Source organism: Heloderma suspectum, chromosome 3 (assembly GCF_057233095.1).
Source record: "Heloderma suspectum isolate Gila_16-S chromosome 3, 16-S_ref, whole genome shotgun sequence".
NCBI lineage: Eukaryota > Metazoa > Chordata > Lepidosauria > Squamata > Helodermatidae > Heloderma > Heloderma suspectum.
Window position 1 is genome coordinate 266,674,361 of NC_139460.1, and position 13,320 is coordinate 266,687,680.

The window sequence follows — 13,320 nt, forward strand, 5'->3', positions numbered from 1 at the left end:
TTTTAGCTACAGGGAGCTGCAGATGATTTTCCACTGCTTAACTCTCATTCTCGATTCTCTTTTCTAGGGATTTGGAATGCCAATGTTCTGAAGTCTGGCGAAGACATTATAACAAATGTGGAACTCTGTTCTTTAGAGCTCAAGGCCTATATACTGTGATAGCTTATATGAAAACCACATTTTTGATGTGATTTGGTTTGATTTTTAACCAAATGATTAAGGTCATTTCCTTTTTGTAATGACAGAGAAGAGGAGCTTCTTAATGAAACAAGGAATATTGGCCAATCAGTCACCTCAGAAAGGCTGACCTACAAATCATTTGTTTCCCTGTCCTTGACAGTCCTAATACAGGTTTTTTTCCTGGATGGGGAGAAGCTTTTAAATTAAACAGTAAAAAAAACTGTTATACACGTTTTCAGAAAGCATTGAATGAAAACAAAACTTTTTAACTTTATTTTTCTGCTGTACAACTTCAAAATGTTTTAACATTTGCCTTTTTATGTTTTAGAAGCTAGCCATTTTTATTAAATTTATGCCTGTCAGCCATTGACCAGCAGTGATGCTATCAGCAGGCCATCCTGGCTGGAGAAGTGTTGTTAAACACACTGGATGTGACTAGCAGTATGGTACGCTTCTAGATTTTCTCTGACCACTGAGAGCAGAACACTCTTACAAAAGAGGTTAGAAGTCAGATGTGTGCATCTCTGCCAAAAAGTCAGATTCTGAAAAGAAAAAAACCCAGATTTTATACTTCTGAGAAGATTTATTTTTATTTATAATAGGGCATAAAATAAGAGATGTCCATGAAACCACTTTTCCAAAAGATGCTGTCTAACATTCATTTTATATAGCACTAGGGTAACACACAAACAGCACATTTTCTATTGGTACTTGTTCTGTGCATTTTTAGCAACTTATACCAGCAAATAAAATATTCTCAGTAAAATAAACCAGTGGTTCTACAGTAATCTATTTGCTGTTTCTACTACCTAGTACATGCCCTGTCAGATCTGAGGTATAAAAGCAGCAATTTTCCTATGGAGCATAAATCACAGGGGGAAAAGGGGTGGGGTAGGGAACAGGAGTCGCATTTTCAAAGCAATTTTAACTGTACCATAGAGAAGTGTCTAACTTTCCATGCCGTAAATACCCTTTTGTGCTATTTTTGTAAATTAATTTTGCCAGTTAGATTTACTGTATGTGCTGCATAGAAACTTGTGCTTAGATGGTGACGTTCTTAAGCTTACAATGGAATACAGCTACATTCTCAGTGTTAACTGTGCATTATTAAGAGTAATTATTAAATGATTTTTCTAAAAAGCAGAACAATCCCAAAAGTAATCAGCTAATTCATTGTTCTAAGAGATTTTCAGTGTCTTCAATGATCTGGACTTTCATTCTGCTTAGATATTATGATTCTTCCTGGTAGCTGCTAATGTAGTTAAAGGACTGATTTTTTCCCTTAGTGTTGAGGACCGCTCCTGTTCATAAGAACATCTGTGAAAATAAGGCCAAACTAGTCTTCTTTTCAGAGTTCAATGTTGGTGCGCTTGAAAGCATATCTAAATTGACCCAAATGTAATACATCCATTTTAGAGGTGTTTTTTATAGAAGCTGCAAAATAACTGTGACATTCTCCCTTTTAAAAAGGTCCTTCAGTGAATAATACAAGGTGCATCTGATGCTTACCTTTTGGGAGATCAGACAAAACACAAATCATGCTAGTTTCATTTAGCAGTTGGGATTTTTTCCCCTAAAAATTGTACAGTTCTCAAATTGTGGTTGCCAAAAATGTTGACCCAACTGTTTGGCCACTCCCCCAAGGTAGCTGTTTAGAAATTTTAAAGTTGCTAAAGTCACTGGGTTGGTGCTTCAGGACAAAGTACAAGTTCTCTCCAAAAAGTGGTCAGGAATGGGTGTAGTAGCACTAGTTTTGTGGGCAGAGTGGCGTAACTGCTGCTAGTTTTGAGTCCACCACAGACAAAACGTGTGCTCCACAGGCATCCATATGGAAAACTGAATTTTAATTGGTCATTATAGAATTCTATAAAACAAAAGCCGCTTACAAGTAAGTTACCTCCAATGGGTTTCCTATTCAGTTTGCAGTCAATAGGTTTTTTTAATGTGTCTCCTTGATTGGTTTTACTAGTAATTCTGTAAATTGTACATTTACAATATGAGGTTTTTTCCTTTTGTACAATTTAAAACTGATGCTTCACTTTTCCTTTAATAAACTCCTCAAAATCACATGTGCAGTGGAGTCCTTTCCACAAAAGCATTTGAAAATGAGTGCTTTCTGTTCAGTTTGCCTTCCACTAAATATTTTCCTATAGTGAAGCTTGAAAAGCTGTGTTCATTTCACTCCTTAAGTCTGCTTACTTTGCTATGTGCCCAGCATTCTGGGTAGAGCAGACATTTAAGTTTTTTGCTTTTGCTTTCTTTGCGGATTTAGGGGGGGTCTTTTGCAATGAAGGTGAATAAATATTTCAGTTGATTTTGGTAAAACCTTGGTTTTTTTAAGGAGTTGCTCTCCCCCAGGTATACCTGATATGTTCAAGTAAATAGCCATTTAGTGCGTGTGTGTAAAATTGAAATCAAGGCTGGTACTGTGACCTGTAATGACTGCACAGAAGTTTACATAATCTGATAGCTGGCACAGGATCCTGATGGACTTGGCTTTCATTTTTTGTTTTAAAAAAGCAAGGTTATCATGCTCATGGTTGTAAGATGTGGCAGTTTGTACAAAAGACCTCCATTATTCAGAAGATGCTCCTTATTTCCCCAATATGCTACTGCCTAGTGCTTACCACTGCCCTGTTCAATTTTTTTTGCCAGTATAACATTCAAATCTATAAAAACACAAATACCAAGTTCAAAATAAAGCATTATCACAACTGGGAAACTGCTGGAACTCTGGACTAGCTAACGGTCATAATAGGTTTGCCTTTGGGTGTTAATATGCTTTAACATGGAAGTTCCTATAAGTCACATCTTTCCTGTCAGTATAAGAAAAAGTGCAGAATTCTTGGCTGAAAATGGCCAGCAACTTCAGTCAAGACTTCCCATCCATCTCTGCTTTGTCCAGGCTGATGATGTTGAGTTTGTCCAACTGATCACATTTGTCAGATATGGAGAAAATAGCAAACCCTTAAGGATGGAACAATTTGCCATTGCCCACTAGATTGCAGAACTGACTTTGTCAAATAGAGTAAATTAACTACCCCATCCATCCCTCCAGATTTGTAGTCTCTTGGATTTCTTCTGATGGCTAGAATTTCTATCACTCCCATATATCCTAAGAACAGAGAATTATCTTTGGTAGGTGAGGTGGGAGATACACTGTGGATTTTAGTTTTGGACAGTTGTTTTATCTCTGCCCGTAGGCTCCTGGAGCCATACAGTGCACTCATTAGGCACCTTGATGTGTGAATCACAGTTGATTCAATAGCTCTACATAAAGTACCTTTAACTTATCTGTCTGATCTATTTAAATTCACCCTCAGAGGAAAAAGACTTTCCTGAAGGATGCAGCAACTTTACCTACCCTGGGCAAAGAGAAAATTTACTCAATCTCTGGAAAATGGAGTCAACTTTCTACTCTGGCTCATTCAATCTGTTCATTGGCAGCAATAATTGCTCAAACACGGATGATGGAAAACGCTGTGGTATTCTGTCCGGTTGTCATAACTCATGTGTCAATGCATTATAAAGAGCCTCTGCTGTTTTTATAGGCTTGTTAAACTCTGGACTGCATATTGGTATTTGAGTGATAATGATATTGGGACAGAGTCTTAATGCAGTGGAATTTTTGTTGTTTTATTAGTCCTCTTCTGGCCGGCTACCTGGCCACTCTTTGGGGGTTCTTTCCCCAGTGTTCACTTTTCTTGGTTTCCTAACAAAGTCCAAATATCAAGAATAGGTTTAAATATTAATTAAGCCTTTAATCTGGACTGTTTCAGTACCAAGTATACTGAGTGCAACACGATATTTGCCCTAACAACCATAATAAGACAGATAAGAAAACACAGAGAGAAGATAGGGCTTGATAAAAGGAGTTTGTCACCAAGATGCTCTAATCTTAATAGAGCTCATGAGTTTTGCTATCCGTTGATACTTGGAAGTTTTTGCTTGGATTACTATACATCGGGTGCAAGGTGCCCACGTGACTTGGCGACGTCATTTGGAACTACTTGTGATGATATTCTCTGACTGCATCAGCCAGATTTATCTAGCCATTTTGATATTGTCCTGCCCATCACCAGTTGTTGCACTTATCCGAGATTAGTTTAATAATTTTGAATGATGCAACTATGCTGGCAGGTGGCCTTGTCCAAATTAATTAACTGATATTTAGTGTCCATTCAGTTATCAGAACCAGAAGACAAATATGTCCACCTACATACCAAGCAGAATATTAATAAACAGTGTTGGCTTTTGGAGATTGTGTTTCTGAGCTTGACTATGTAGTCATAAATCCATGTTGTTCTTGTTTCTAACCTGATTTTAAAAATCTCCATTGTCCTTACAGTCTCTTCCTGTTCTAACTCTAATTTGTCTATGGTTAATAACTCATAGTTCATCAATGCACTTGTAAATGTGTTTTAATTGCTGCCTAAGCGCCATCTCTCAACTACAACAGCAATGCAGAGATGAGGTGGAATCCAGGTAGGACTTGTAAATACCTAGGGCTGCATAAATACCCGTTTGTATAGCTCTTCTCTGAATTGTTTGTATTGGAAATTTATTGTGTTTTACTAACAGTTACAGAAGAATCTTGGAACAGATTGTTCCACTATAATAAACAGTGACCAATTTTTAAAAAATGCCTTTAATTGTCTTTGTTTTTTATGTGCTCAATATCTACTTTAAAGGATTTCTATTCTGTCCATTCTTGGCCAGAATTATTGCTATTGTTAGTATGTTGCTGAGTAGATTTATCTTCTACTTTTAAAGCCAAAAATACATCCTTTTGAATGAGTCTTTAAACAGATGTTGTCCCTATCTTTTCAGCATCTTTCTGTGTCTACATCAGGTTGGATCCCGACCTAATCATAATTGGAGTAGACCCATTGAAATTAATGGAATTTTAAATTAGTCATGACTGATTTAAATGCCATTGATGTTAACAGTTCTACTTTTAGTTAAGTCTGGATCCAACCTTCAACTTTTAAATATTTGTACAGTCCCGTGGTATTTTCAACCAATCCTTAGGAATATGCTGGTTTTGTATTTTAGTTCTTACCTATTTGCTGCTATTCAGAAGTCTTCCCTGAAGTTCCCCTCAGGGTTTTTTTAAAACCTTGCCAACATGTCTGCGGAGCTAACTATCCTTAATACTACAATTCTCCAAATGTTCTGTTTTACATACCACAACAAATTATTCTTTAGCAAGCTGGAAGCTTTTGATAATGTGATACATACTTGTCTTCCTCAGCATTACACAATGAGTGATCATGTAACTACTAGTAGCATCTGATAAGCATCAAGTCTGCATATTACTAGCCAGCTGAAGATAACTTTTTTTAAAAAAAACCACAAGCAAAAATGAGGCAATGGTAATTAGTCAGTTTTTCAGATACCAGCTTATTTAGCACACATTATTTATGCACCGGGCACAAACTTAATATTTAGAAACTTCAAGGATGTTTTCTAAATAGGAAAGAAACCCGAGTGGCTGTGTTAACAACAGTGTAATGAAAGCAACCTGACATTGTAGAAATTCAACTGACAAAATACCTGTATTTAATTTTAGTAGATACAGGCACAGTAAAGTTGAATATCTTCTGTAGTTTCAGATGGCTGACATCCCCTTTGGCCTGCTAGGAATCCACTATGGTTCCATCTGCCAGGAGGGATCCCAGCCTCCTGTGTACACCACACAGGTACAAAGGAGAATCTCCCTCAACAGCCTTCCAGAGGTGAAGTACAACTGTCCTAAAAGGGGTGGGGGAAAGGGCCTCAGACATACAGATCAGAGGTTTATGCTGAATAATATCTACATCAGAGAAACCTGAAAGCCTTGTGAAGAATACAATATTCATGATTTCTCTCCCTTGCAACTCATATGTTCTGTATTGCACGGTTAAGAAAATAACTGCTAAAACAACCCAACCACAGACATAGATTTTGTGTAAAGTAATCCAAATGTTTAATTTCCACATTCTGTATGGTTTCTGTTGCAATATACTGGCTTTAACATTTGTGAATGATTTTGTATTCAGTCTTAAGACTGCTGGAATTGCAAGACAGCATGGCAGCTTCCACATGCTTCAGAGGATTTGAATCAATAGGCACACCTGGGGTCTGCTGATCTTCCCCATATTTTATCGTTGCTTTCCCGTAAAGCAAATTCAGAGTGGAATGTTGGCATGCTTCTTCCAGGGGTTGGATTGTCTTTTGCTGGCCAGCACTTCCAAGTCACGGCAGATGCGAAGTCGCGTAGAAGAAGGTTGGATGATGTCATCCACAAACCCTGTTAAGTAGATTTTGAAATAATGTTATTTCTATGGCTGTGTCAAATGCATATGTGAAAAAAGCATCATGGAGATGATCCTCTATAGGTGGCCCATATTAGCTTTCCATTAAACCAAGGTTTATAGGAGGGTGGTTTCCCACCATTTTCTTTGCTGGCTTTTTAAAAATGTTCCCCTCCCATTAGTTCCAATGGGAATCAACTATGCCAGCTCTGGGACTGTTTTAGGGGAATGGAAGGGGCTACAATCCTGCCAAACCATGGCCTCCCTCAACAATCCCCTGTAACACTGCAGGCATGTCAGTCAGTGAAGGTGGTATAGCTTTCTGCCATTGCACCATAAAGGCCTCCACCCATGGGCTGGTGGAGAGGTCCAAAGCATCCTACTCCCCTTCAGCCACCCTCCAAGGGAGCACAACTTCAGTATAAACAAACCTCATTAAAAAAGTGAAAAATAGGGGAGGGGATGTTTTGATTACTGCAATCTGATTTTGAAATTTAAGAGAACATAAATACCCTAATAAGCCCAACACCTGAAATAGAAGGATATAGAAATACTTTCCATCATCCCAATTACATAGGAGAATTGCACAATTTTACTGTAAAAATCTTACTTTTGTATTTAAAAGCTTAGAACAGGAAAAATATATTTGAAAAAATTACGGAGTACACTTGTAGCAGAAGAATTTGTAACATTTGTAATTGCAAATACCTGATTATAGCCAAACCATTTTAATGAGAAACTTCTAGGAATGTAAATGAGAAACTTCTAGGAATTTGAATTCATTACATAAATGTAATGAATTCAAATATGAACACACAACCCCTTAGCTCCACAGATTTAAACTGTCTCTTAATCTTAAATCTGCTGGTAAGGACATGTTGCTTACCTGTAACTGGTTCTTCAAGTGGTCATCTGTGAACTCACACACATGGGTTATGCGCCTGCGCAGAACAGTTATTCAGAATATTCCACAGCTAAACTGTTTTAAGCGAGGGTCCCACCACCTCCTCTGTGCATGCTCCGGGCATGGCCCCCACCTGCCTCTCAGTACTGAGTTCACCACAGCAGAGAGATAAAAAGTGAGGCACTGAAGTGGGGAGGAGGATGGGTTGTGCAAGTTCACAGATGACCACTCGAACCAGTTACAGGGAAGCAAGCTGTCCTCTTTTTACGTGGTCTCCGTGACTCACACATGTGGGTGACTGAAAAGCAAGAGACTTACCAGGTGAGGGAGACATCACACCAGAATTGAAAAAAGAACAGCTCTGTCAAAAGCTGCATTGGCACAAGCACTGATATCCAGGCAATATTTGATTAAAGTAGAAGGCTGAGCACAGGTTGCTGCACTACACAACTGCAAAAGCAAAATACCTCTGAGGAAAGCGGCAGAGGATGCTATGGCTCTAGTCAAGTGCCCCAATACTTGTAGGGGGGCCACTAAGCATGCCAGTTTATAGACGAGAGGTATGGCTGAAACCACCCAGTTGGCAAAGCATATGATGACACAGGACAACCCTTTTCGGGTCCCAAGCAGCAGACAAATAAACGGGTCAAGTTTCTAAAGGATGATGTTCTATGCACGTAGAATGAAAGTGCCCTTCTGACATCTAGGGAATGAAGCTTGACCTCCACCAGGGAGGTAAGTTGAGGAAAGAATAGCACAATATCCTGAGCTAAGTGGAATTGAGAGACAACCTTTGGAAGAAAGGAGCAGTCTGGACATAGCACTACTTTATTCCTATGAAGAATTAGGAATGGTTGGTCATGTCTTGCTCACTCTTTGTGCTGAAGTAATAGCAACAAGGAAGGCTACTTTGATTGTGAGGACCCTAAGGTCAGCCATGGGCATGACTTCAAAGGGTTTGGCCATCAGTTGAGCCAGTACCACTGACAGACTCCAGGCCAGATACTGGTTGGCAAGTCCTTTAAGGAACCATTTAACATGAAGGTGCAAGAAGAGAGAGAACCCCTCAATATTATTAGTCAATATGGTTGCTAAGTAAACTTTGATGGAGAAAAGTGCTAAAATTCTAGATTTCTGAGCAAGGAGAAAGTCCAATATACTCAGTAGACTGCAGGATTTGGGGTCCGGTTCTGTTGGAGTGAGAAATTTCAGAAAGACCTTCCACTTGGCAGTGTATGAGGCCTGGGTGGAAGATCTGCAAGAAGCGGTCATTACTTCCAGGACTTTTGTCGGAAAATTGGTGAGGTTGCTCACTTTCCATGCAATGAGACATAGAGTCTCTAGGGCGGGGTGCCTGATTCCCCATTGCTCATTGTGAGAAGACCTGGAAGATGGAGAAAAATGTGGTTGGACAGAAGGAAGTGTCGCAAACCTCATTTGTCTCACCCACCATGGGGTTATCAAGATGCAGTGAGCCCCCTCGTCCTATATCTTGTTCACTACTCGTGTCACTAGAGGGAAAGGAGGGAAAGCGTATGTTGGATTGCCTCCCCAGTGAAGAAGGAAAGCATCTTTCAGAGAGCCTGGGTCGTGACCAGCTCTGCTGCAGAAAGACTGGCATTTTGTGTTTAGTGCTGTAGCAAAGAAGTCAATAGAATGCCCCACATGCTGAAGAGTTCAAGTGTGACAGAGAGCTCCCACTTGTATGAGGTAGTTCCCAACCTGCTGAGTCTTTAAGAGTGTTAGACGTTCCTGTGAGGTGTATGGCAACAGGGGCAATGTGGCGATATATGCACCAGTCCCAGAAATTGAGAATGAGTTGTAGGAGGGAAAGGGATCTTGTCCTGCCCTGCTTGTTTATATGGAAGACAACTGTGGTATTGTCCATTGCTATTTAGACAGATCACCCCTTGACGTCTGATTCGAGTGCTTTGGTAGCAACAAGAAACTTGAATTGGTTGATGGGCAGGATTCTCTCCCATAAAGACCACAATCCCAAATGTGAGTGAACTACAGTGGGCTCCCCAGCTGTGAAGAGGTGCATCCATGGAAACTGTCAGGGACAGACAGGGGGTCTGGAAGTTGAGCCCCTGTAGGTGTGTTGGGACTGTCCGCCACTGCAGGGAACATTGGATTGAATTGGGAAAAGACAATATACAAGTCTGGGGGTCCATTTCTGGGTTGACGATGCCTAGGAACCATGACTGGAGTGGTCTCATATGAAGGCGTACTAACGGAGTTACTGAAGTGGTGGAGGCCATAAGCCCTAGAAGTTGCATGCGGTTGCTCGGCCTTGGCGGGAGGGGACAGAATTTTTAGAGATTTTATTGCCATGAGGCAAGAGAACATTCCAAACGCTGCTGGTTGCTGTGGCAGACAAAAAGAAACCGATAGGCACAGGGGAACCACACCAGGAATGAGCACAGAGAATGCGGGTGGGACTCCCACCTAAAACTCTGTTTAGCTCTAGAGTGTTCCGAATGACTGTTCTGTGCAGGCATATAACCGATATATGTGAGTCACAGAGACCACAAAGACGAAGCTAGAGTTTACTTACGTTTTAACCATGTAACAATGCTTAATCTTTGTATAGATCGTATCACCCTCATAATTTTAATGCTTAAGAAGGGCCAATATGGAGAAAGAATGTAGCTAAAATTTGAAAAAAGAGTGCCCCATGCTCTATTATCCAAATAGACACTGCCCTGGCACTTTAATTAAGTTGAGAAACAACTGTCCAAACACACCCAATATAAAAATCTCCTCCTTTCCACCAAAGAAAAATGTGATTAGTAAAAGGTGAAAATCACTGTCAAGAACTTGAAATGTGCATTTGAAAGGTTTTCAATAAAAGAAATTCTCAAAGCCACCATACCTCTGGTCGCTGCAGGGAAAGGATTTGCAAACTTTTCCACATACTCTTCTTCTGCATGTGCCCCCTTGCCTCTGAAAATTATCTGGACAGCTCCCTAAGTACACATAAGAATATGAAATCACTAAAATTATTTTTTCTGAAGTCTTTTGGAATGCGAACTAGCTCATTATTTAAATTTATCTATTTACAAACTCGGTGAAAAGGGGAACAAAATGGAGAGAAACAATTGATGGGGTGGCAGTGACTGGAAGACCAAAGGAAAAGCTGTTTGCAATTACCTTAGCACCCATCACTGCTACTTCTGCTGTTGGCCAGGCATAATTTGCATCTCCTCTTAGATGCTTCGAACTCATCACATCATAGGCCCCACCATAAGCCTAGAACAAGAAAAAAGATAATAGTGTCATCTGATTCAGTCCCACGTGTTTCTATGCTATTAAACGTTATGAAAGGAGATGTTATGAATCGTCCAATCTCACTCATGCTTCAACATGCATACATCTTTCCCTTACTCCATTTTCACAACTGGATCTTGCTGTTGGGTGTGAGCATGTATGCATTTCTATCATTTTTTTGTGGGCTGTATATGCTTCTTTGAGCATCATCAATTTTCCATCTGGGAAATGGGTATTGTGTTGTACCATGTGAGGTCAAATATATGGTTTAGCATTTGTGGCTCAGACCCAACCTGTGCCTTGCACCCATTTCTCAAGAGGCCTGCACCTGACACGGCCGACATTTTTAAACCTTCCCTATAGTGGCCATTTAGTACAACCCTTCCAGTCACATCTCATCCAGCATCCCCAAATGCACACAGCAGTTTCTGACTGGAAAGGATTAGCTACATCCTTGCCTCTTCTCACCTTCATAAAGTAAACTCTGGCAATGACAGCTCTTTTCCTTGGGCATCTCTTGCATACATGAACCTGTGCCCACTGTCAATCAAGATCATGCTGATCACATTCATTCTTTCATTCATTTTCTTGATCACCCATCTGGCTGGTCACCCAGCCACTCTAGGTGATGTACAATAATACAACAGTTTAAAACAATAAAATTTCACATTAAAATATTGTATTTCTAACAATACTCTAACCCACCCCAAATGCCTGCCTGAACAACATTTTTAATGCATGGTGGAAGCTCATTAAAGAGGGGGCATGTGGAGTTACCTAGGGAAGGAGTTCCACAGAGTGGGGGCCACCACAGAGAAGGCCCTCTCCCTCATCCTCACCAGCCTAGCTGTCCTGGCTGATGAGACAGAGAGAAGGCCATCCGAGGCTGATCTTGTTGAGCGGCCTGTGTGGTGTTGATGGAGGCGCTCCTTGAGATAGGCTGGGCCGGAACCATATAGGGTTTTAAAGGTCAAAACCAACACCTTGAATTTGGCCCGGAAAACAACTGGTAACCAGTGTCAGGAGCGCCCTAGCTGCCTCTTGCAGTCCCCTCCAATAGCCAACTCAGGCCACAGACGACTAGGATTCTTTCCAAGGCTTTATTCCTTTATTACTTTATGACTCTTTCAGATACTAATCACTAGCGACTAAGCAAAGAACTGCACTGGGGAAAGATAGCAGAGTAGCCTAAGCTCCAGGTAAGGCAGTTGGTCCCCGTTTGAAGGAGAATCACGGGAAGACCCTGAACTTATGGGCTAGGGAGAGATCCTCCCTCTTTCCTTTGGGTCCTTGTGACGTGACTGTTGTTTGCACGCCAAATGAGTGCTATGTCCCCTTTCGGCGCCCTCCATCTGTCGTCGCTCCCTGCGTCTGCGCTGAGCGTCCAGCAAGCCCCCCCCCCCCCCAGCACTCTCTCACTGCCAGGATCACTATCTATCCCAGGAATGCTGGCAGGAGGAATCTCTGCCAGCTGCTGTGCTTGTGAGAGATGAGCGAGCTCCTCTCCCACGGATTGCTGTTCCTCCTCGGAATCAGAACTGCTCTGGGGCTCTATTGGCTCAGTTTCCACCCTGACAACCAGTGCAACTCCTTCAGCACCACAGTGATGTGATCATGCTGGTGGCTGCCTTTAATCAGGCGGGCCACCGCATTCTGCACCAGCTGCAGCTTTTGACCCACATGGCATAATTTCACATTTGAGTTCTCCCTTTTTTCAATCTTGAGCCAGCTCAAAATGCTTTGTTGATTGCCACAGAGATTCTGATGTAAATCTTAGCTGCTCTCCTAGATTGCTGCATATATGGAAGGTAGTCCAGCATTCTTGTTTCATCAGGCTTTGTTTTATTTTATGGTGCTTACCCACTGCTTTCTTTCACTAACCTTTAACTTAATACATTTTACTGATTTAGATATCTGATTACACCTTCCAAGATCAGTTTGTTGTCCTGCATGCTACCTAGACCATTGCAGTTATGCTTTACCAAGTGACTCTCAGAGGGGGGGAGGATGGGGTAGGCACTGGCCAGTGGAAACTGGGAGCTTAACCAACTGTCTTCCTACTCCCAAGTAAACACCCTGAAAGTCAGTAGAAAATCCACTCATCTTCCAACTGGGTGGTGATAAAGAAGAGAGAATATGAGGGGCACATGCTGCGTAGCTCAGGGGTGCAGAACCTCACGCCCAGGGGCCAAATCTGGCCCTCCTGGGGTCCCAATCTGGCCTGTCAGGATTCCCTAAGTGGCCATACTCCCTTTCCCTGGCCCTAGCCCCAGCCCCAGCCCCAACCACCAATCATGTAGTGCTTTCTCAGCTTTTGCATGTTTCCACACACACCCCATTCCGAAAGGCTGAAATGCCTCTCCTAGGGCTTAGTTACTGGCAGCAAGAGTGTTAAGCTGCAACATGCTGGTATTTTTAGCCCCACCCCTTTTGCCTCTGGCCCCACCCACCACTAGAAATCAGGCCTCAGATGCATCTCTGAAATGTAATTCAGTGCTTGGGCTGAAAGAGATTCTGCACTCCTGGCATAGCCGGTGAGTTATCCTGCAGGACGGATGCTGGACCAAATGCCCACCATGATGATACCAATTTCTTGGCCAGTTATTTATCTTTTAGCCCCACCACCTTGTCTTCTGTGAAACTGGTGTTGGAACAGAAAATACTGGGTTC

General features: G+C 41.5%; 2 protein-coding genes across 5 annotated transcripts in view; one reads left to right on the forward strand and one right to left on the reverse strand.

Annotated features, from left to right (window-relative positions):
* STAG1 (STAG1 cohesin complex component) overlaps positions 1–2,247 on the forward strand; it is a 206,531-nt gene extending 204,284 nt beyond the window's left edge. The window contains exon 34 of the mRNA XM_084846851.1: positions 68–2,247. Coding sequence (XP_084702977.1) covers positions 68–91 — 24 coding nt within the window. The 3' untranslated portion in view covers positions 92–2,247. The remainder of the gene's footprint in view (positions 1–67) is intronic.
* PCCB (propionyl-CoA carboxylase subunit beta) overlaps positions 1,325–13,320 on the reverse strand; it is a 47,890-nt gene continuing 35,894 nt past the window's right edge. For 3 of the 4 annotated variants that reach the window (XM_084846856.1, XM_084846854.1, XM_084846853.1), the window contains 3 exons: positions 10,534–10,632; positions 10,256–10,349; positions 1,325–6,472 (listed from right to left, as the gene is read on the reverse strand). In XM_084846856.1, the coding sequence (XP_084702982.1) occupies positions 6,351–6,472; positions 10,256–10,349; positions 10,534–10,632 (315 nt within the window). In that variant the 3' untranslated portion in view covers positions 1,325–6,350. The remainder of the gene's footprint in view (positions 6,473–10,255; positions 10,350–10,533; positions 10,633–13,320) is intronic. The other variant, XM_084846855.1, reaches the window with a different exon arrangement.